Here is a 26,694-nt window from a genome sequence, read left to right as displayed (position 1 = left end):
GTTTTTTGTAGCTTAATTATTAGAGTAAATATTTAATTAGTTACTTAAATGTAGTGTTTATGTTATAACAGTTTGCCCAGGGACCAACACAGAATTTGAATCAAAGTAGAGGATGGGCTTATTAACGTTTGTTGTCAGTATAAATTGTGACTGGGTGGGGTGTCCTACTGGGTGTCTTCGGCAGTATTGCTTTAGTGGGGTAACACTATAAAGTCAGAAATGGTTCTGTGCTGTCACAAGGTGACAAACAGTAAACAAACAACAGCCTCCCAAAACACACACTACACGCATGCATCTCGCATACAAAGGGTGGTCATCCTTAAATGGCCTTAATTGTTGATAGGACGTTAAACAATACTAAACCAAACTAAACTATTGTAAGACAATAGACTTATAAACCTTTGGTGGTGTTTTTTATAAAATGCAATAAACAAGGACAGGCTTATTACCATGCAAGCATGTGCTAATTGTCCGAGAAATACGGTAACTACTCAAACGATGGTCTATAACAGAATATTGGATGTGTAACACCCTTGGTCTATAACAGAATATTGGATGTGTAACACCCTTGGTCTATAACAGAATATTGGATGTGTAACACCCTTGACCGACAAAAAAGGAAATATCTAATCAATCTGTCTAGTGTACTGTACGAGATTGTAAACAGTCTATAACACATGCAGGGTAATTACATAACAGTAGAATTGATTTACCAACACAAATCTTATTTTAGTAGACCAAATTGAAAAAGCAGAGTATTGGGGTATATACACTTTCATTCTTAAAAAAAAAAAAAAAAAAAAAAACACTTAATATCAGATTATATCAATAACTCTTGTTAGCCTGGTTGAACGCATACAAGTGGTGAACAGCGTCAAGTGTTTAGCACTGCGCCATCAGACCAACCAATAATTAGCAATTTATTAATCAATTACGCCTGTATAATTGTATAGATGAACTTCAGTCATACACATATTATTACCTTAAAGCTTGAATATATAAATACATGCATCACCTTTATAAATCATCTAGATAAGAAATGGCAACATTTGTTAGGCTTTATCACAGGAGAACATACCAGCCAAATATCTTAAATTTAGGCATTTCAGTTTACCAGAGGTTATTTGAGTGTTTGAACAAACTTGAACACAAATTAAGGTCATTTATTTTTGCAAACTTTGTGTGGCCCTCCAAGTAACCTACAAGCCAAATATGATGATTCTTTCCATTTAGTTTTTGAGTAGAAGTCATTCAAAAGAAAAAAGTTGAACAATTACATGTACACCAGCCATGCAACAGATGGACAATATGGTCCACGTGAGCCAAAAATGTCAAAGCAAGCTTCATTTTTTATTACTATCACTTGTTTGATTCTATAAATTTCATGAAGCTTTGCCTCCAGGGCTGTATGGTACATGTATGAGTGTTTTATAAAGGTACAATTTATCACATGTTATGTAACCTTAAAATCCCTCCTGTTGGTGGTCCCTCTTTAACAAAGCTGACATCCATCCGTCAAGTAAAATTTTACTGGAATATGTCCTATGAAATATTCATTGTATGATAATCAATATAAATACATACCTCAAAACAACATTGATATGTTCGTCTACATCTTCACCCTCTATTCCTCCTGCAGACGAGAGCGTCGTTGAACTCCTGAAAGACATAGACGAGACAGCCATTTTAATATATCGTCCACATTTTTGTAACGTAAACACATGTTAAGATTTGTGATGTCGGTAAATCACAGCTACACTGGTGTTTGCTCACAAGGCAGACTAAATCAAAAACCTTCAAACTGGCCATACAATAGCCTTCAGTGTACTAATACAATACCCTAACAAGTAATACGACCCTATAAAAACACATTCCCCAATAGTCTCAGATTTAAACCACCGATACCCTACAATTAACAGATATCAACTGTATGCATTAAGTGTACAACTACCTCAAACATCTTGATTATGTAATAACTTACATAATTTTGGGGTGTTTATAGCTTTTAAAATAAGATGGACACAGGTTTAAGTCAAACTGCCTTGTTATTTCAACACATATTGAAAACTAGCATTTAAACATATATATAGGGGATTGAAAACTAGCATTTAAACATATATATAGGGGTCACAGAATTAATATCAATGTTAATTATCCGGGTAACACTGGATCCTTGCAAAGGTTTTGGTTTGGTTTGTTTTTGTTTAACATCCTATTAACAGCCAGGGTCATTTAAGGACGTGCCAGGTTTTGGAGGCGGAGGAAAGCCGGAGTACCCGGAGAAAAACCACCGGCCTACGGTCAGTACCTGGCAACTGCCCCACTGTAGGTTTCGAACTCGCAACCCAGTGGTGGAGGGCTAGTGATAAAGTGTCGGTACACCTTAACCACTCGGCCACCGCGGCCCCTTGCAAAGGTATGTCTATAAGATATGAATTAGTTAAAATGTTAATATGGGGCAAATAAGTAATTATTACAATGTAAGAATTATTTCTTTGTCCCTTGGGGGGACCCTTTAAGAAAATTCATCTGCTCTATATACCAAGGTCAACCTGCATTATTATAACCTCCAATTGCTTGTGATGATATTTTGTGATTATCATAAGGGCCTGCATTTTGTTTTTGAATTCTAGTTTCTGTAACACACCAATCACAAGTGCTATATATTATTTCTAGCCTATTTTCACAATGATGTCACAACACCAGACTTCTTAGTTAATATAATGCATTATTGAGTAATGAAATATTATGAAATACATATATACATTACAAACTCTGTTATCCACCTAATAAGCACACTGTGCAATCGACCTAATAAGCATACTGTGAAATCAGCCTAATAAGCATACTGTGAAATCGACCTAATAAGCATACTGTGAAATCGACCTAATAAGCACACTGTGCAATCGACCTAATAAGCATACTGTGAAATCAGCCTAATAAGCACACTGTGCAATCGACCTAATAAGCATACTGTGAAATCGACCTAATAAGCATACTGTGAAATCAACCTAATAAGCATACTGTGAAATCGACCTAATAAGCATACTGTGAAATCAGCCTAATAAGCATACTGTGAAATCAACCTAATAAGCATACTGCGAAATCAGCCTAATAAGCATACTGTGAAATCGACCTAATAAGCATACTGTGAAATCAGCCTAATAAGCATACTGTGAAATTGACCTAATAAGCATACTGTGAAATCAGCCTAATAATATAAGCATACTGTGAAATCGACCTAATAAGCATACTGTGAAATCAGCCTAATAATATAAGCATACTGTGAAATCGACCTAATAAGCATACTGTGCACTTACAAAAACACAAAAGAGGTGTGCTTTAATTAAACTGTATAACTTTAAAAAACCATGCAAAGAGAAGATTGTGAAATCTGGGTAGAATTTCTTTTTTTCATTAATACCTTTAAATTTATGTACATGTAGTGAAAAACAATCCAGTCTTAAATTTGGTTAAAAGTGAGGTGAGGAACTTTTATATGATTCATTTATAGCACACCCATCCTTTTTTCCTGAAAAAGATGGGGTGCACTTATTCAGGCTGAATACGGTATATACACTTCAGCTATAAAGATCAAGTCCTTTAGTTACTATCGAAATATCTGAAAGGCAGACGGTTGAATGATAAGTATATACTTTTTGTACATACATGATGCCAGTCATTCACTATCATGCATAAAAACATTTATTACATTTTTACCAGTGAAATATCAAAAATTATTCATTCTATAAAAGTGATATTTTTCATTATATATTTGGTATTACTGAAGACACTGTTAGATATCCTCTATTTCTTCGATTCTTTGATGTTGATAAAACTTAAGACCCTTCAAAACCATGAAGCATGATTCAAGATGTGTTTTTATCATTGTAGACACCTAACAGAGGTCGTTTAATTTTTCCACCAAGGACATCCACCACTTTTGACTATAACACGCAAATAAATGAGCTAAAGAACAATTCCTTGGACTTGTCTGTCATTTAGTGGTAATTATTTTACTATATATAGTGATTGGACACACTGATCACATGTACATATATACCGTATAATTGATTAACTTTATTTTAGGTAAGTTAAGAATTTTTTTATGTAAAGTTACAAAGAAAACTATAATATCACAGCAACTAGAAACTCCAGACCTTTTCTAGGTTATATGAACACACATTTAGCCAGATATGTAATCAATTAACTATATTGGAAGTCCTTTAAGTACTACTAGGAAATATAACTAGAATATTCACACAAATAAATTTTTTTTTTTTTTTTAATGTTATCTAGATTTTATCTTAACATGGGAGAAATGATGTAAGGTAGCTAGGTAGGTCAGTGAGGAAATCTTTTTATCCTTTAATAGTTTTTACAAAGATTATACAGACTAGGAATTTTGACTTTAATAGTCCTTCCTTGAAAATTGTCCAAAAAATATCTGGGTAACACAAAAATATATGATCGATAACTAAAGAGTAAGCGGAAACACAGGAATTTTTAGACCTCATACTATGATTTGGGACAGAGACTTTATATTGTTATATAATTATAAGTGTCTGTTTGAGATTATAAAACACCTGATAATTTCTGATCACTTTACTTGAAATGTCTACTATTCTATGTTATTATATATTTGACTGATGCTAACATGGAGTCATCCAATTAAATAAATTAAATTTTAAAAATACACAAAAGAATGTTATAATTAATTTTTACAACAGTAGTGGAAGAAGACTTTGCTATAGGTCTCTCGCGGCCATCAGAGTACAATTCAAACATGGTTCAATCTCCTTATCAGAACTGATACACTGTTAGAGTTACCCAGGGCCACATGTACCATACAAATGTTACACTAGTCCGGTGGGCTTTACAGTTACCTATACAGGTAAGTATTGTTATTTGTTGTACCCCCTACAGGACCTGACAAAGCCAGGTATTACCTTTAGATTCCAAACACAGTTGTGTTGGCCATACCTGGATATACGGTTTGTATACATATACTACTGATGTATACATACATGGCTGTTTTAATTATGTCTGGTCGTTAGTTCATTACTGAGGAACGAGTTGGCCAAACAAACTGGTTACACAAACAATATACCCAGTACAATAAGTGGCAGGCTTTGGGTCACTGCCTCAACTCGTAAGACTTAACTTGGTATGATCTTTGTCAGGAGATGATAACTTCGTATATACACGCATTCATTATAAGAATGCACTTTGTATATATGCCTCCATACAAACTACCTGTAGCTGAAATAATTTTTTTGCATTCCATAAATAATATCTTATATTTATTGTAAGCATATATTTTATTCAATTTCAAGCTTAACTTTCAAAATCTTTAATCACATAATGCATTAATCTTTTTATGAAAACACTATACATTTTGTATACACAAAATTATACCTCTAGCAAAACATTTTTACGAACACGATACAGAACCATTGACATTTAATTAATTGAATTTGAACATATATTTGTACATATTATAATGTTTTAAGATTTTGAATATATTTAAAGATTTAAAAAATGTTTTAAGATTTTAGAATATAAATGAATATAAATCACACTTTCGATATCAATACACAGTTCATGGTATCAAACTTAAAATATTTTAAGTAGTTAACTTGTCAGGGATAACTACTTAGACAAGATTTAGTGTATTTAATCATGCTGGATATCCCATTTAAGTTTTCAGAATGTACATAGTATATCCCTTGGCACTTAGTGACCCTGAAATTATCCAATAGTTCTCACGACTCAGAGTTAGGTACATCTCAGAATTGTGAGTTTCAGTGCAAGTACAGTCATTGTTATTTTTTCTGCAGGACTTTCAGGGGCTCACTAGGGGCCCCATTAATCCTTATGTCAAAATGTTGGTAACTCGCAATCTGTATGTACGTTCGTGTCATTACTAGGTTTAATTATAACAAATTGTCAAAAACTCTGGATGATGCTGTCCAGTATACAGTTAAGATGCAGTCAGCCCTAGGTTCAGATGATTATGTATTTGTTTAGGCACCACTGGAACGATCGAAATAGATCTATTAGTTATGATTTAAGTTTAATATTTTGAATTAAAGTTTGTTAATTTTCCCAATTTTCGATTTTGCTCCACTTTTTTAACTTTAAATTCAAATTAAGCCATCATGTTGATCGGCCCGATTTCCAATATAGTCTAATAAGCCCTAGAGTCTAATAAGTTAAAAATTGATTTTGTAGGAATAACAGCTGGTTGATATACATACCAGGAATAAATTTGATCTGATCAGATTGATCTCTCCCATTCTGTTATAGATTTATTCTAATAACCAGAAATGGATATTGTATAGGCTATGTACTTATATAACAGTTCACAACTTCTGATAAAATAATGTCAATGAAAAGGGAAAAATCTAGTAAAATAAACTCAATTTTGTGACTGCCAAAAAAAATGGCTCCAATATTATTTTCATAATTTTGTTCCAACACCTTTTCTCTAAATCTCGGGGTATTGAAGTGATAAAGCATTTTACCCTGCAAAGTAGTCAAAATGAAAGCGTTAAATGTTTGAATAATTTCCCATTACAACATTAATTAACAGTGGCTACCAAAATACAGAGACTTGGCACACTTGACATACAATGTAACATGGATACCCCATTGTAGCATCACAATACAGAGACTTAAATTGGCACACATTATAACATGGATTGTAGCAATACAGACTTGACACACATTGTAACATGGATTGTAGCAATGTGATGTTGTTAGCCCCTGTGATAATGCTTTCATTTCAAAATAACTCCGGGACCTGGGTCTGGACTAGGGAGCCACTGGACGACCGATTTATCATCGGACGTTGCCGAGTGCGACAAGATATGTACGTCATCTAAGTTTCTCATCGTGTAATCATCTAGAATTGTTGGGTTACCATAAAACACCACGGATTTCGATAGATAATATCTAATCCGAGTCCAATTTCCTAGAAATTCTGTTTTACCGCCTCAAGATTCAACTTCCGGTTGCGGATGTTGAAATCTCCAGCGTCACCTAAGCGCTTAAAACTAAGTCAAAGTCAAGGGACCTGTTCGTTTATCTTGACGGACCTGCACATGTTAACAGGCCTTGGAAGTTTTTGTCAAGGCTCGTCTGAAAACAATATAAAATCATCAGGTCCGTCTTTGTTTCATAAACGAACAACACCGGTCCAACTGGTGCAACCGTTGGGACCGCAAAAACGAAAACTACCCAGGGACCATAGACAAGTATTGACAATATTAGAAACATTTCGGGACCGGGTCCGTGTAACACTTTTCATTCTAGAATTTTGAATTGTTGTGGAAAACTAATGTAAGAAGTGTGAAGTTAAAATGAATATATATATCGGTGTGTATTAACAGAGACGTAGAATATGGTTATATTTTTTTGCGATTTTGAAGAGAAATTCAACGCATTATACATGAATAGCATCATCATCAAGAACATAATCTTTATTTATTTATTTATTTATTGTATTTAATAGACGCATATAACATAATTGATAAACACCTGATGGAGATGGCGTCGACCATATCGGAGTTTACAGAATATACTTGTTGCCGAGGAGTGAAGAGGGGTTCGAGGGTGTCTGGGAGGCCCCCGAGATAATCCCCCTCGTGACTCCCATCCCTCACAGCGGAATACACCGACTGGATATCGCTCATCACGTCACTTAGTCAGTCCCAACAACGAATTCACACGCGATTAGGCATCCAAAGAAACAGAATCCTGATAAGAAATCACCAGAAATGTTACCTTCTCCTAGCTTGATTCTCTCTAATGAGCACAAACTAAAATCCATTTAATGAATTGACACACACCGATTATAGGCTCCTTATCTACACTTTCCCGTCATTAGTTCATAAATGAATATATAATCCATGGGTTTTTTCACACATATACCAATATACCAGTTTATACTTATATATTCCCGAATATAATGGACTATTTAAAGTCTTGTTTAGATGTGAACCATCTAGAATGTACAGCATGTACGTATACAACATCCACCAACATTCCAGTTTCCTTGCAGGTGTGGATTATAACCTCGGTTTCCTAGTCATTTTAATACAAGTCCTATCAAAGATTTATAGCGACTAATGTTTATTTTCCAGTATGAATTCTATTTTAATTACACACGGCAATTGTATGCACTTCGATAGCTAATCGTTACATATCGGAAACCACTTGCAAGTATCAAGAGGCACCTAAAGGGTAAATAACATAAGTAATACTTTTTCATTTTAGCTAACGCCATCTAATGTGGTCTTGGGATGTGTAAACAAAAGTATTTTTCAATGAAAACATAAATTAACACAGATCGCTCGTATTGTTTGTCTTATATTTATGTATAGCCCTGCTTTACGAGACCCCTTCCTCCCATGTAGGCCCCCACTCCCCCACCTCAAATGAAACATATATATCCCATCAAAAATACATAAAGTGGTACACTTTTAATGACATGGATACGCGATGCCGGTGTTCATTCCCTTTTAAATTCAATAAAAAAAATAAAACAGGATTAAAATCCAGGTTTCATTTATCGCTTTATAGCGATCACCTGCACAGAAAAGTCGTTGGTGAGACAGTAGGGTCAGGTGATACACCGACTAATATAATACGATACATTTGTACTCGTGTTAGGTCGTAGGTGCTTATATTGATCCGTGCAAACATTTTCGATAAATTACGATCAATAACTGACACACACACATACACACACGTGTGCAACTTCAGGCGGACACTTGCTCGCGTGCCTACAATTCATTAGTGTTCAAATATGTCTTTCCTGTCGGACAAAGAAGTTTTTGAAATGTTAGGACATTGGGAACTTGTTTAATGATATTCACAGTCAAAGTTAATCACCAACACATATTTAGTAACCGTCTAACACTTTAGTGATACTTTGCCGTCTATGACTTCTGTTGATAGGTTTAATCTCACCGACTACAGTCTAAGTAATATTCTACTTCAATAATGCCAAGTCCCAATTAAATAATGTCTTCCAATTTTAATTATTACTGGATCGAAGATTAAAAATATGACAATATCTCTCGTGAATATTTATGAGTGTATTCAGAATCCTCCATAACGACAAGTTTTGTTTTTTAATCTTGATTTTAACAAGCATTTTCATCGGCTGAAAAATGCATGCTATCAGCCCATAACGTAAAACATGACGTCGCCGTTAGTAACGTCGCTTTTGATTGGCTGATGCAGCGGCGTTGCAACTTCTAAGAGAAAAGAGTTCGTCAATAAAAGAGGATTTTCACAAAGATTGATCCTTAAAAGAACAGTATACATATTATATGTTCATGTTTTGCATCTATTATGACCCCCCCCCCAACCCCCCCCCCAACCCCCCCCCCCCCCCAACCCCCCCCCCCCCCCCCCCTCTCTCTCTCTCTCTCTCTGTACTCCTATGCTATCTTCTGTTTTCCTAGCCACTTTCTCTAACTGAGCACTCTCTGCAAGCTTGTATTTCTAAATGAAGACAGATTTACATAGATTCAAGATTTTTCCGAATCGTTATTGTTTCGTTTGTCTCATGTGAAAAAATATTGAGGAAAAAAGGATGAACCAGTAACCACGCAGTCGGGTTTTACTTTGATTAACTAATCTATTAATCTATTTACTTATTTATTAATTTCAAATCCGAAAAAAAACTGAAACCCTGGTATCTGTTCCACGAATTGAACACTCTGATATACTGTATGACGACATGAGATTAAAATCTAACGCAATCCTAACATCTCATTCGAGAAACTCTCATTTGATATATCGTATGTATGTGATGTAATATTTTAATTTGAAGTGTCTTGCTACACGCAAACGAGCTCTATCATCAATCCTAAGATTCTGGTCACAGGGACTTGACAGGTTCCTAACACACAGAAAGAAAAAAAATGAACCCCGTGGTTCAATCACTAGATCACTTATCAATGCAACCAAAATATATAATTTCAATTTCCCCGTAATTACTTTTCGAATTCGAGATAGTAGCATCCCTGATTCACCAGCCTGCAGCGAATACATGTTCAAGATGAGTCGATATTCACGGATTTGATCCCAATATTTTCTTACACATGTACAAATGTCGACAACAAATACTAAACTAGTACAATCGGAATTTCGAGAGATGCCGCTTGAAGGATTTGAATGGCAATGATCAGTGACCTAGGGACGGGAACATAGGGTTATTTTTTCATTCTGAGTCACAGGAATGTGTCAAGCCCCTATAACTCCGGTCACATGTTCTTGTTTAAATTTATTTTTCCTATTCATTGAGGAATATATTCTCTCGGACTAACAAGAGATACATTGAGCTGGATATAAGATACTTGATATCTCAACAAGATAAGTTAAATGTGGAGTATTCCACATTTGCCGAAAGGCCCAAGAATGTCCGATTACTTCTCTAAAGTGACACTTTCTGACCAGAGTTTTCTGATATAGCCAGTAAAAGACAGTGGTACATAATACACGGACCGTGTGGTTTAGAGAAAAGTGTCAAGTCCCTGTGCTGGAGACAGTGGTACATAATACACGCACCGTGTGGTTTAGAGAAATGTGTCAAGTCCCTGTGCTGGAGACAGTGGTGCATAATACACGGACCGTGTGGTTTAGAGAAATGTGTCAAGTCCCTGTGCTGAAGATATTAGTACATAATACACGGACCGTGTGGTTTAGAGAAATGTGTCAAGTCCCTGTGCAGGAAATAGTGGTACATAATACACGGACCGTGTGGTTTAGAGAAAAGTGTCAAGTCCCTGTGCTGGAGATAGTGGTACATAATACACGGACCGTGTGGTTTAGAGAAATGTGTCAAGTCCCTGTGCTGAAGATATTAGTACATAATACACGGACCGTGTAGTTTAGAGAAATGTGTCAAGTCCCTGTGCTGGAGATAGTGGTACATAATACACGGACCGTGTGGTTTAGAGAAAAGTGTCAAGTCCCTGTGCTGAAGATATTAGTACATAATACACGGACCGTGTAGTTTAGAGAAATGTGTCAAGTCCCTGTGCTGGAGATAGTGGTACATAATACACGGACCGTGTGGTTTAGACAAATGTGTCAAGTCCCTGTGCTGGAGGAAAGTGATTCATTTTACGCCAGTTCATATCACGTGACAAATAAGATAAATAAAAAAACTGATAAATAACCAGAAGTATAGGGGACACCTTAACATCACCAAGAGAATAAAATACATACAATTCTCGTCACAACCAAATTATTTCAATATCGTTTGCATGGTTCATATTAAACATTAGATGGTAGGGGGTACGTTCTGTTTTATAGATATCGCCTCCATTCTCCGCCTGTTAGTACAGAAACCACAAGAGACTGCCACGCTCATCGGTTCAGATGTTATCAAATGGGGATTGCATATGGTTTGTTTTGATTGATAAAAGCAAATATTGAAAAATACCTTCTATATTTGGTTCATTGCATTTTTTTTTTGTGCGGTCATGACAGAGATAGTCTTATATATGTCGCATACACTGTCCTTAAATTACTCTACTGTATGGTAAACCATGACTACTTGACAACTTGGTTCGCCATGCTATAGTATCAGACGATAAATAATGGCAACCCATGTCAACGCAACATGGCCTAACAATTAATTAAGTCTACATATGTAATGCCCGCGGCTTACTAATGGAATTAAATTACACGTAATTAAACTTTAAGCTTAGAACGAATACGGTTTCTGATATCCCTTTTCCTTTGTCCATTAAATTGGTAGTTTACTTTGATATTGAGATGGCGACTGTATACATATAGTATTTAAATTGCATGTAAGTGATTATTTTATCTATAAAACACACATAGTATTACATGATTGCACTTATATTTAGAGATAACACTATAATGACATTCTAGTTCAATCACTAACACGCAGCGATAAGTTTTGGATAATCATATTTGCAACACCTTGTAAATCCGATTGATCGCCTCTCCATATACATATTCGTCTCAGAGTGGAACCATCTAGAATGTCGAACATGCTTGTTTAAAATGTGTAGGTGAGCTGTTTTGTTTGCTGGGTGTCGCCCCTGTGAATAATCAGATCCTTTTTCGGTGGGCCTGTGGTCACCTTGTAGTAGCTGATGGCTACATCACTGAGCACCATAGGGGTGCCTCAAATTAACTAATCATTTAACATTTATATGTAAAGACGCAATCCCATGATCAATAAATTTGCTAATAAAGTACTTACATACTGCGATATAAACAAACCGCCATGTTTAGTAATCGAATACTTAGCTCAACTTATGTTACATTTGTCCTGTTTTTAAGTCCAAAACAGGACTAGCTGCTCTACCGCCTCAATTCATTGTTATCCTGCATTTTATCAACAAATAACTGAACGTATCACTATACTGAGAGACACGATGTATTGAGAGATTAAAAGTAAATCTATCTTCGTTAATGTATACCTACCATTTCCCCTTGATATCGAATTTAGGTTTGAAATTGATTCCAATAGGTGGCGCTGGTGTAGAGCCCGGTGTGTTTCGCGGGGTAGGCTCGGGGGTTGGACCGAGAGAAAAGAATGGTGTGTTATACCCCGACTGTAACTCCGACAGCGGACGATCAGACACGGAATCTATGGACAAACGGGATATCCGGGAAGGAGAAATATCCCGCTTCACTTCTGTTTCCGGTCTGTCTTTACTCGTGATATTAGGTTTTGCGAGAGTCGAGTTTATTTCGTTTATGACATACAAATCCCCTTCTGGTGGTGGTTGCCCGTCCACCGTTCCATTGTGTGTCACAGTATAAGGGCGGGGTGTTACAGAACTGCTTCTTTCGTTAAATGATGATGTCCGCTTGACGTTTTTCCTGGGCGAATAACGACCAGGACTTGGTTGAAGAGTATCACGGTATGCCGTGGTGTTCCGCCTAGACACCGGGATTCTTGTCGCACGAGAGTCGGCACCGGTTTCGCGTCGTTCGTTTTCCATAATTTGATAAGTTTGTTCACATATTTACAGGAAATTAATCCGAAAATAGTATCATATTCCTTTTAATTGTATTTATTCCATGTATTGGCAGACTTCCATGTCGGTCAAGTGGCACAACTTCCAGTATATATTAACGTACACGACAACATACAAACGATCAGGAGAACTGTATCCTTCGTTCCACACGCGTTTAACAGAACATTTGATCGACATAATCTTCAAAACTCGCTCCCATTTACTATTGTGTCCACCATTACATCCTGTTGTTTGATCTGAGGCGACAGAATCTGTTTATTGTACCGTGTATATGTTGTTAGGAACTTATTGTTCAATTCTGAACGAATAAAGTATATTAATCCACATTTAAGAATCACAACTTCAGATCGGATGTTCTGGGATACAGTAGGTGCATAAAACGAAATATACCATTAGTTGGACCATTAGTTGGACCAGCTCCTTCGGTATCCACAGAATTGGTCCGAATAGTTTGTATAACCGAAAACAACTGTAATACAGATTCACTCAGATTTGGAAACCCATACAACTAGCCAGGTCTTTAATGACCACAAATACCAGATTTGTACCGTTCTCTAGCGGATTAGTATCAACAAGAGAATATACGATTAAGTATACACGGAAAGCACCTTTGGTTTTTAACTTACGGGATAAGGAGGTATTGGAATGTATAGGACGGGATTATATTGTAAAATATATATACCCACAAATAAAACTCATTTTGACCGTAAATTCTCGAATAAGCGAACAGTGACCGGAGTTTTACGTAATAATCTATTGAAAGAGGCAAAATGGTGCGCGTACTTTTCGGAGCAACAATGCGTTTGATTTTGCACCTATGATATTACTCCGCAAACAAAAATTACATGTATTGTTTTTTTTATTTTGAGACGTTTGATTTACGGTAATAGAAAAGTATACATTGTACTTGATGTGAGCTTACACAAGGTTCGTCATTCATTCACAAATCTTGGTCTAAGCACGCGAACAACTGTTTGCAAATAGTCTCTAAGTATGTAAAATAACATTATTGATTTCAAATTTTACTTAATCGAAGATATATTTAAGAAAAGGAAAAAAAAAAAGAAAAAAACAACATGAAGTGTCAATATACTGGTATGGGTATAAGAAAATAAAATAAAACTTCGATACGGTTTCAATGAAACAAAAAATGAAATGCTATTGACCTGCTTTAACGATTTGGGCATCTGATCATGATAGCACTTCCGTCAATACTATTTGACTAGCTGCCCTCATTAGATACAGTGATCTGCTGGCTGGTTTAACAGTGTAGATCTATAGGTGAATGTGCGGTGAGAAATATTGGACATACTGTATCTATTATAATGACCTTTGTTCATTATCGGAAATATGAATTAATTGGCACATACTTTATATAAAAATTGAACAAATATACACATTTCTTTAAATATTGGCAAATTATTTGAATTTCAAAAAAATTCATAGATGATTTTGAAAGCAATATTTCAGTGGAAGTACTATCAGTATCTGGGGCGTGGAGATTTCAGCTGACCGCAACAGCTAATGTCACGTGGCGATGAATATTTATGACAGTCAACATTGGAGCAGTTTTTACATTATTATCAAAACATTTTAGATATAGTTCAATTTAAAATACAGTACAACAACCTTACTATCAATCTACCAGTAAATTAGTCCTACTTAAAAAGGACATTTGAAATTCTAAATTTTATGTATGAGTTTCCGTTTGTCTACCCCTTATTTCCTATAAAGCTGATACAGACCACTATACCATTTCCGGAATTTTTTCTTTAAAATAACGTCTGTATTGTTAAATGTGATTATATGAAAATAAAATTCACGAAGGGTTTTGCTTTATAATTAGTAATTAATTCAGCGAATTTTAAGTAGATTTAAAACTGTCCCAAATTTGGGTTTCATACCACACGCAATGTTTTAAGCAAACGCAAATTAAGCACATTTTAATTCTTATTAGCATTTTCTGATAAGCAATGAATTATTGATTTTAAAATAAAGTCTTAAGTTCTATTGACGTCATATAGCCACACGTAAACACATCACAATGGAAGAAAATGTAACCCATTAGATACCAAACATGTACGGTTTATCATCTATACTCGCACAAAATGTGGTTACGTGACCTTCCTCGGGATTACTGATCGTTTGCGTTAACAAAGTGCGACCATACTCAGTATTACAATGTGTTAAGGGTGCATGCCCCACCTATCAAGTTAGAAAGAAAACACTAACAAATAGGAACTCTTCTGCGTTGTTGATACAGTATAGACCGCTGTAACACTATCCTCTAACCGATATGAAACGTTTCACGTTTGTATAAGTATAGTACTGTATAAGTAAGTATAGTCCTCATATTTTGACTGGCTCCACAGATTTTTTGTCTTTCGTATCGGTTCATTTGTGTTTTAGTATAGGTTGTAAATAACTGTGTGTTTACGGATTTTGTTGTTGTACGGGTCGAGTCATAATTCTTGAATAACAGACAAATTGTTGGTAGTTATAACAGAGACATACATGTATATATGTCTCTGGTTATAATAACAGACAAATTGTTGTTAGTTATAACAGAGACTTATATATGTCTCTGGTTATAATAACAGACAAATTGTTGGTAGTTATAACAGAGACATATATACATGTATGTCTCTGGTTATAATAACAGACCATTTGTTTGCTGTTATGTTAGCCTTGTGTTCAGACAGACATTTTGTTGTTGATGTTGTGGTAGTATTGTATACAACAGCCATATTGCTTGTGTGTACACTGTATGTAAGTCCTTTTTTGTAAGATTAGATTTGTATTTTCAAAAAGCTTGTTTTTGCTGTATGATTGTATAATGCGCGGCATAACTATATATTGTTGTGGGCGATACGACTGTAGATTGTTATGTGCGGTATGACTGTAGATTGTTATGTGCGGTATGACTGTAGATTGTTATGTGCGGTATGACTGTAGATTGTTATGTGCGGTATGACTGTAGATTGTTATGTGCGGTATGACTGTAGATTGTTATGTACGGTATGACTGTAGATTGTTATGTGCGGTATGACTGTAGATTGTTGTGTGCGGTATGACTGTAGATTGTTGTGTGCTGTATGACTGTAGATTGTTGTGTGCGGTATGACTGTAGATTGTTGTGTGCGGTATGACTGTAGATTGTTATGTACGGTATGACTGTAGATTGTTATGTGCGGTATGACTGTAGATTGTTATGTACGGTATGACTGTAGATTGTTATGTACGGTATGACTGTAGATTGTTGTGTGCGGTATGACTGTAGATTGTTGTGTGCGGTATGACTGTAGATTGTTGTGTACGGTATGACTGTAGATTGTTATGTGCGGTATGACTGTAGATTGTTGTGTACGGTATGACTGTAGATTGTTATGTGCGGTATGACTGTAGATTGATGTGCGGTATGACTGTATATTGTTGTGTACGGTATGACTGTAGATTGTTATGTGCGGTATGACTGTAGATTGTTGTGTGCGGTATGACTGTAGATTGTTGTGTACGGTATGACTGTAGATTGTTATGTACGGTATGACTGTAGATTGTTATGTGCGGTATGACTGTAGATTGTTGTGTACGGTATGACTGTAGATTGTTATGTGCGGTATGACTGTAGATTGTTATGTGCGGTATGACTGTAGATTGTTGTGTGCGGTATGACTGTAGATTGTTGTGTGCGGTATGACTGTAGATTGTTGTGTGCGGTATGACTGTAGATTGTTATGTGCGGTATGACTGTAGATTGTTGTGTACGGTATGACTGTAGATTGTTATGTGCGGTATGACTGTAGATTGTTATGTACGGTATGACTGTAGATTGTTATGTACGGTATGACTGTAGATTGTTATGTGCGGTATGACTGTAGATTGTTGTGTGCGGTATGACTGTAGATTGTTGTGTGCGGTATGACTGTAGATTGTTATGTACGGTATGACTGTAGATTGTTATGTGCGGTATGACTGTAGATTGTTGTGTACGGTATGACTGTAGATTGTTATGTGCGGTATGACTGTAGATTGTTATGTACGGTATGACTGTAGATTGTTATGTGCGGTATGACTGTAGATTGTTGTGTACGGTATGACTGTAGATTGTTATGTGCGGTATGACTGTAGATGGTTGTGTGCGGTATGACTGTAGATTGTTGTGTGCGGTATGACTGTAGATGGTTGTGTGCGGTATGACTGTAGATTGTTATGTGCGGTATGACTGTAGATGGTTGTGTGCGGTATGACTGTAGATTGTTGTGTGCGGTATGACTGTAGATTGTTGTGTGCGGTATGACTGTAGATGGTTGTGTGCGGTATGACTGTAGATTGTTGTGTGCGGTATGACTGTAGATTGTTGTGTGCGGTATGACTGTAGATTGGTATGTGCGGTATGACGGTAGATTGTTGTGTGCGACAGGACTGTAGATTGTTGTGTGCGGTATGACTGTAGATTGTTATATGCGGTATGACTGTAGATGGTTGTGTGCGGTATGACTGTAGATTGTTGTGTGCGGTATGACTGTAGATTGTTATATGCGGTATGACTGTAGATTGTTGTGTGCGGTATGACTGTAGATTGTTGTGTGCGGTATGACGGTAGATTGTTGTGTGCGGTATGACTGTAGATTGTTGTGTGCGGTATGACTGTAGATTGTTATGTACGGTATGACTGTAGATTGTTGTGTGCGACAGGACTGTAGATTGTTGTGTGCGGTATGACTGTAGATTGTAGATATACAAAATCGTCAACATTTTTTGATGTCCAAATTAATATGCAACATTTCTCTGTTCCTTACCAATGTCGAGTTAATTATCAATTATATAGTGGCAGATCTATTCATACCTTTGTGAGTCCGTAGATTGTAATGAAATATTACCAGTGTCCCGTTCGTAAGAGACAACTTAGTTTGGGATCTAATCTCTTCTCTGCTCTCTTTTCGGGAAACTTCATGGCTTCCTTCACTTTTGGCGTTTTGATTGAGCGTTTGCCATGTGAGGAAGTCTATGGGTTGCGTTCCCACCCGAGATGAAAGCTTTGGGTTGCGTTCATCCCCGAGACCGTGGGTTCCGTCTCAAAGCTGTCTCACACCAAAGACATTAAAATGTCTCTCAATGCTTCTTGTCTAATGCTCAAAAAGGAAAGAGGTGCATAGGGCGATGTATCTACCCCATCCCGGTGTCAGCGTAATAGATCGACAGAAATGCCATGCCAATAGACGTACGACACGACCTTTCGGTGAAATCACACTATAAAGTACCCTTTAGGTTGACACCAAGAAAACAGGCACCTTCCTAATACATGTCCTCAATTTGTTTATGTGAGGTTAAAAACAACAAACAGCCATCGTCTATGGCAAGTCAAGTTGTCATTTATTCACAGAGCAATGTTGATCCAGTATTTTACCAAATTAGATAAGATGTCTTATTATGATCAGAGACCTATATACTAGTATATAGGTCTCTGTTATGATCCTCTCTTCATGGTGACATTGCCGTGAAGTTTTCAAAGATGTATCCATGCTTCTCAAACATCGGCTTAGGTATTGATATTATCAGTCTGATTATCCCAGCTGATTATTAATTCTTGTGAGAAAAAAAAAAATCTTATCGGACCGTCGGTTTTTCCGATGTCGACGATGGTAACACTTTCTCTGATGTCCCGATCGACTGAAACCATACAATCACATCCGTTCCCATGGTCAGAACAGTACACCTGCTATTACTAATTAATTATTACCATCGATATACATGTAGGTGTAATCAAGAGATCAGTCGACCGTTCAAAACATAACGGTGAGGCACCTTACCGAGATCGCGTTCGTTATTAGGCCTAGTTCACCTGTTTAAAAAAGGGGCCATAGGTAATGAGTATCGGACGCTATAGAAACGGATCAGTTTTCTGCTTGAAATCGATACAAAATAGGGGTGTTAGGTAACAATTACATGCGTGGCGGATCGAGTGAATTTGGTTGTGTACATGTAAGTGTGGCGGTACCCAGCGAAGGGTGGAGGGCCGCCACCTTAAAACAGGCAATGGTGATCACTACATATATTATATAAAATATCTTATATGTTTATGAGATATCATATATGTTTATGAGATATCTTAATTAAAGTATATAAGATATCTCATAAAAGATTAATATAGGTCTCTGCTTTTATAAGATATCTTATAAACTTTTCTTTATGGGATATCTTATAAAGTATATAAGATATCTCATAAAATATCTAAGATATCTTATATAATATATAAGACATCTTATAAAGAAAAGTTAATAAGATAGCTTATAAAAAACCTGAAAGTTACAGAATGACTGCTCCCCCCGTAAAGTAACTTCCGTTTTGTTGAAAGGCACGCGGAACATACACAATCAACCCTCTGTCGCGACCACGATCGGCTAGGTACGGAGCAGATGTCGTATTCGAGCAAACATGAATATATGACAATTATTAATCTGTTTCAAACCATAATATGTAGTTTCAGTTTCGTCTCGGCTACTTCATCGAGTGGAGGAGAGTTCATTATCTCAATTCTAATTCAAATCTCGTTCTTTATAAGATATCTTATAATCGAATTATATAAGATGTCATAAAATATATAAGATATCTTATTTAATTTTCTTTATAAGATATCTTATATATTTTATGATATCTTATATATTATATAAGATATCTTATAAAGAAAAGTATATAAGATATATCATTTATTATATAAGATATCTTATAAGGTATAAACATACATATAAGATATCTTCTATATAATTCGGTAAAATCCTGGATCAACGTTGCTCCTCGAATAAACTTGGCTTGCCATAATCGTCCATGTTACAAATCTACTCAATAAAGTAAACAGCACAACATCTTCTTTGTCTTAGATTTCGACCTCGACAGGTAACAAGGAAGTCGTACCACCTTGGGTGTGTTTGAACAAAAACTCGACTGATTATTAGCAACTCTTCTACAGCGGGGGTCCCGATTGTTATACAGCAGATACATGTTATCAGCTTCGGGTACCTTTCTTTCTGGAGTAGGGTGGGCTACCGGAGATACCGGTTCATGGACGTTATTTGTTTCTATTTAATCTGCTTCATCTGAAATCCTTATGAAAGTTATTCATTGATTTTCAAACATTTCGTGAGATATCTATGTAATTTTATAAGTGTCATAACTTTTATATGAAAAATATTTTGAAACAAATATATAAATACATGTATGTATCGTTCTGATTTACATTTCCGGATATTGGACACCGGTTACTATTTCCATTTTGTTAAGATAAGAGAAACATTTGATATAAATTGCTTTCAATAACAATTATACTGTCCTCCTCCCGTGTAGAAGTTCTTTGAAGCACATTACCAATACGGGTGTACTCTGTAGGACGTTACACTAATGTCTCTTGTTGTCCTTCTGCTCATTCCTAACTGGCCACTAAATTTGTGATCTTCTCCTTTTCTCTCTTTTGGCACATTCTGACGTCAATATTTAACAAATATTGCATGGCACTGAGGGCAATATGGGAGTTTATGGACTGGTCAGTCACCCAAATATATGTATATGGACCGAAGCGAAGCTGAGGTCCATATACATATATTTGGGTGACTGACCAGTCCATAAACTCCCATATTGCCCTCAGTGCCATGCAATATTTGTTATATTATACCGAATATGACCAACATGACATGGAAAAAATAAACAACAAGTTGTTCTTAATCATTAAACATTTAATTTGAAACAAACAAAACGATGCAAAAATACAGGGTGTTCCTTACTCACTCACTTACTTACTCAGGTGTTCACTGCGTATTTAGTTGCTTGTTTGGTATTGATGGAGTCCTTCGCATCGGTTATCGAAACAAGTTCGGTTTCGTCCAAGGACGCAAATCTATCACTGCCAGACGCCATTTCGCTCAGTGTCTGAAATGATGACGTCATAATATGACGACGTCAACTTGGTATTATGACGTCATTTTCATATAGCGTCGGCCCGGAGTCAAGGACTTCGGCCCTTGATTCCGGGCCATATACTATATATGGACCGGAGCAACTACTAGACTCAAATAGGCACTTAAATGAATGAGGTATAATATACATGTATGTGGATGATGCCATGGCATTTCAGTGAGATTCTACTATACAGTGGCCCCCATTCAAGTACGCGCCGTCCTGACATGCCCTTATCGTGCTGATAGGAAGCTTAAAGTAATAGAAAAATAAAATGAACACACTATTTCACACTTTAGTTCACAACCTTACCACCCCTCTAGAGCCCCGAAAGCATTGCAAAAGACCCCGTATGTGGTGTGCCAGCCATTGAGAAGACGAGCCATTGTTAATCTTGCTATAGTGTATTTTGGAACATCGGTACCACTCGCTGTAGGTCCTCGCGATCGGCTACTGCCAGTTCTAGCGATCGAGGATCGTATTATAACACAATAGGTTAGCATTGTCTTCTAGACATATGTACAGAAGCATTGTTTCAAGTGCCAGATAATCTATTTATAAATCACAGTGGCATGTTTCTCCACGTGTTGACATTACTCACGTTTAAATACCAAATTTAGTCATTAGTAATGTTCGTTAGGCTGGATTCAGTCCGAACATTAATCATTGGAAATGTCAAAAACTATGACATCAACCTTTACGAGAGGATATATATTATTTGATACAACTGTAAATTATCAACCCACAATTGTTGGCCAAATCTTCTTTTATTCAGTTCCTGATTTTAATTTCTTCACGGTAATGTTGATTACACAAATAAGACCAGTTGATATTAAAACAAACTACATTTTTTGTAACAAACATACTATTACTCGGTGAGGATCTAGACAAACCACATTTTTAACAACTAATTGGAATTACGGTCAATGCGAAAAATGGCACGTGCTAAGATTTCCAACCCCCAGAAGACTCATTTTAAGAGTCGAAAAACTGATATTCCAGTTCCTTAAATCTATGTATATTTTGTTGATTATTTTGTTGGTTTTTGAAATTTGAATTTATCAAAACGTCGAAGAATTATGAAATTTTACTGATAATGATGTCTTAATGTTGAGTAAAAGAAGTAGTCTCCCACTAGTAAAGGAAAGGCCTATTGATATGCCTTATATCATCAATGTATATTGTAGTCAGTATGGCATGGATCATGGACTACTTGCACAGTTAACGGACAACACCCAAGTTCATTTGGTGTAATGACAACAGTTTTTATCAAAGCATTTCTTAATCATACTTCAGGGAACCAAAATATGGAATATTCAATTGTTTCTGTTTTCAGAATGTCTAGACCGCGTTACGTTGTCATGAACTTAAGTATAAAATCAAACATTTAATCATGTTGACCTGACGAAAATTCCCCAACAGGTCTTAACAAAATGTCCAGATGTGCCTCTTGTTTGAATTTAAACTTATACGACCAAGACAGTCAACACTCATCAATTTTCCTATGGGACAGGTTATTGGAATATATATAAGACTCATTAATAAACTCTTCACCCTGGACACAAGCCACCAGACCCATTTTGCTGAGTAATATTTATCCGCTAGTAACAACCAATACGTTAAACCAAATAACAACGTGTTAATATTTTCATTAAAAAGTCCAAAAGAAGTCTCAAGTAGTTGTGTCCAGTTGTTATGGTCATTTAATATCCAAACACTTGGGGCCCTCTGTTTACGTTTAAGATTTGATAGGTGAATGATTGGTGTATAGATTACCCGAAATTCTTTAGTGTCAGAAAAGAATGCATTTCTACTAGACACTTTATCATATAGGGTTTTCAAAAGTCATGCACGTTGACGTCATTTTGGGTACCATTTTGCTGTTCATGAAAGAATCTTAAAGTCAAAATCACTTAGTTTAATTTATCATCACCCCAATAAGGTCATATAAGGACGGTCTCTATTTGAACAGGACTAACTTAAAGATCGCTTTATAATGCCATACCACTGAAATGTCCTCGACACACTGTCATCTCTCTCACTCCACACTGGTATCTCTCTCACTCCACACTGGCATATCTCTCACTCCACACTGGTATCTCTCTTGCTCCACACTGGTATCTCTCTCACTCCACACTGGTATCTCTCTCGCTCCACACTGGCATCTCTCTCACTCACCATTGGTATCTCTCTCACTCCACACTGGCATCTCTCGCTCCACACTGGTATCTCTCTTGCTCCACACTGGCATCTCTCTCACTCCACAATGGTATCTCTTTCACTCACCATTGGTATCTCTCTCACTCCACACTGGTATCTCTCTCGCTCCACACTGGCATCTCTCTCACTCACCATTGGTATCTCTCTCACTCCACACTGGCATCTCTCGCTCCACACTGGCATCTCTCTCACTCCACACTGGCATATCTCTCGCTCCACACTGGCATCTCTCTCACTCAACACTGGCATCTCTCTCACTCCACACTGGCATCTCTCTCGCTCCACACTGGCATCTCTCTCACTCCACACTGGCATCTCTCTCGCTCCACACTGGCATCTCTCTCACTCACCATTGGTATCTCTCTCGCTCCACACTGGCATATCTCTCACTCCACACTTGCATCTCTCTCGCTCCACACTGGTATATCTCTCACTCCACACTGGGATCTCTCTCACTCCACACTGGCATCTCTCTCACTCCATACTGGCATCTCTCTCGCTCCACACTGGTATCTCTCTCACTCCACACGGGCATATCTCTTACTCTACACTGGCATCTCTATCGCTCCACACTGGCATCTCTCTCGCTCCACACTGGTATCTCTCTCACTCCACATTGGCATCTCTCACTCCACACCGGCATCTCTCTCGCTCCACACTGACATCTCTCTCACTCCACACTGGCATCTCTCACTCCACACTGGTATCTCTCTCGCTCCACACTGGCATCTCTCTCGCTCCACACTGGCATCTCTCTCACTCCACACTGGTATCTCTTTCGCTCCACACTGGAATCTCTCGCTCCACACTGGCATCTCTCACTCTACACTGGTATCTCTCTCGCTCCACACTGGCATCTCTCGCTCCACACTGGTATCTCTCTCACTCCACACTGGCATCTCTCTCACTCCACACTGGTATCTCTCTCGCTCCACACTGGCATCTCTCACTCCACACTGGTATCTCTCGCAGGAATTAGGCAAACAATTAATGATTTTAATGATTTTTAATAATTTTAATAAGTTTGAATGGTTTTAATGAGTTTGGCATGTCACGGACATAAGGAAGTAGACTAACAATTAATGATTTTAATGAGTTTGTCATGTCTGACACGGACATAAGGAAGTATACTTACAATTAATGATTTTAATGACCTTGGTATGTCACGGACATAAGGAAGTATACTAATAATTAATGATTTTAATGACCTTGGTATGTCACGGACATAAGGAAGTATACTAACAATTAATGATTTTAATGAGCTTGGTATGTCACGGATACAAGAAAGTGTACATGTGACCCTCCTTGTTTGTCTGTAGACTTCAGAAAGGACGTCTTCAAAAACGAAGCTTACACCCACGGCTAACATCACAACATCTTGTCGCAGACGACAATACCCTGTCTTTTGACGACCAGAGATGACAATGTCTTGCCTTTGACAAAAAATGTCTTTGCAACGATGTCTTGCTATGGGAGGAAACCGAAGAAAAGTCATGTGATCGGACAGGCGACCTTTCCACGTCCGATGGGAGAATCGAACCCCGATCTCCTAGGTGAATGGCGAGGGTGTTACCACTGTACCACCGACAACATATCTATATACTAAGTACATGTATATGTCTGATTAGCACCACGACCGCATACGGTGATGTTATACCCGATATTCTTGATTAACTCGCTAATCTTAATTTCTTTGGCGTGCATGGTTAATTGCGTGTACGAAATAAACACGCGATAGTTAAAGCACATCACACGCACACGGGAGTATTGCTCAGTTGACCGGTTCTTGACCAATTTTATCTTATCAAAAATTACAATTCAATATTATTGCGAAAAGCAACTATGTACCATGATTGTTTGGTATTCTTGATTGGCCAAAACGCCATTCAGTCGACTGTCGGTAGGATTGCATTGACGTAATAGTCAACAGTACATACTGCAAATTCTCTTTCCATGGTAGTATATATATTGTGATACTATGTATCATATATATGTAGTTCATATACATGTATTGTAATACTGTGTATCATATATATATATAGTCCATATACATGTATTGTAATACTGTGTATCATATATATAGTCCATATACATGTATTGTAATACTGTGTATCATATATTGTAATACTATGTATCATATATATAGTCAATATACATGTATTGTAATACTGTGTATCATATATTGTAATACTATGTATCATATATATAGTCAATATACATGTATTGTAATACTGTGTATCATATATTGTAATAATATGTATCATATATATAGTCCATATACATGTATTGCAATACTATGTATCATATATTGTAATACTATGTATCATATATTGTGATACTATGTATCATATAGTGTAATACTATGTATCATATATATATATATAGTCCATATACATGTATTGTAATACTATGTATCATATATATAGTCCATATACATGTATTGTAATACTATGTATCATATATTGTAATACCATGTATCATATATTGTGATACTATGTATCATATAGTGTAATACTATGTATCATATATTGTAATACTATGTATCATATATTGTAATAATATGTATCATGTAATACTATGTATCATATATTATAATACTATGTATCATATATTGCAATACTATGTATCATATATTGTAATACTATGTATCATATATTGTAATACTATGTATCATATATATAGTTCATATACATGTATTGTAATGATATGTATCATATATATATATATAGTTTGTATCATACATGTAGTACTAATACATGTATCGTGGGCTTGGGTTCCGTGTGGTCTACGATATATCATTTATATATACCATTGATCCTACCAGCTGACCAGGCAGACGTTCCCCACTGTATGTACCATACACACGTAGTATAGAACATGCCTTTAAATAATGCATGTGCTTTTACGGGGTAAGTATTGGATAATTAAAATGCTGGCGTCCATTAACATGCCGGGCTGCATCTCTCTGAGTCTAAAGCTTTCTTATCGACATTGTTTAATGTGAATTGAGTATTATTGACGGGCCATTGTCCATTCAGATTGGAAAGTGGACAGTGTCCACCCGACAGACATCGACCATAGATGTAGCCAGTAATTATATTATTAATAAAATGTCACATTCTAAACCAGTATACCTTATTAGACTACTTACCGTGATTACTGTCAATATCTGAATTCTGCTCGGGATCGAAATATCTAAACATTTATTGTATAAGATACTGTATTACACGGCATACCAAGCATTAAGGAGAGAGAGAAAAGACCCAATATTGTATCCTTATTTTTGAAGCCATTGAAATGAAATGACCATATCGGCAGCGGCATGGGCCCTGTATGACAATTCACTTTGATCATTATGTTCTTTTATGCATTTAAATAAAGACTGTTTCATGTAAAACAAAAAACAAAAAGAACTTGCTGAACAGTTAATGGATGGTAATATTCCTGATAGTCGTTCTTGTATCGCCAGAACGACAGCAATGTCCGA

General features: G+C 36.5%; 1 protein-coding gene across 6 annotated transcripts in view; it reads right to left on the bottom strand.

Moving 5' to 3' along the window:
- Positions 1–26,694, bottom strand: part of LOC117332927 (kinesin-like protein KIF12) — a 128,284-nt gene that overhangs the window by 75,071 nt on the left and 26,519 nt on the right. For 2 of the 6 annotated variants that reach the window (XM_033892000.1, XM_033892002.1), the window contains exons 1-2: positions 12,481–13,508; positions 1,585–1,659 (exon numbers count right to left, since the gene is read on the bottom strand). In XM_033892000.1, the coding sequence (XP_033747891.1) occupies positions 1,585–1,659; positions 12,481–13,004 (599 nt within the window). In that variant the 5' untranslated portion in view covers positions 13,005–13,508. Of the gene's footprint in view, positions 1–1,584; positions 1,660–6,925; positions 6,990–7,542; positions 7,717–12,480; positions 13,509–26,694 lie in introns of those variants that run through there. The other 4 variants (XM_033892006.1, XM_033892004.1, XM_033892005.1 and 1 more) reach the window with 3 other exon arrangements.

Source organism: Pecten maximus, chromosome 8 (genome assembly GCF_902652985.1).
Source record: "Pecten maximus chromosome 8, xPecMax1.1, whole genome shotgun sequence".
Classification (NCBI taxonomy): domain Eukaryota; kingdom Metazoa; phylum Mollusca; class Bivalvia; order Pectinida; family Pectinidae; genus Pecten; species Pecten maximus.
This window is presented reverse-complemented; position numbering and strand designations above follow the sequence as displayed.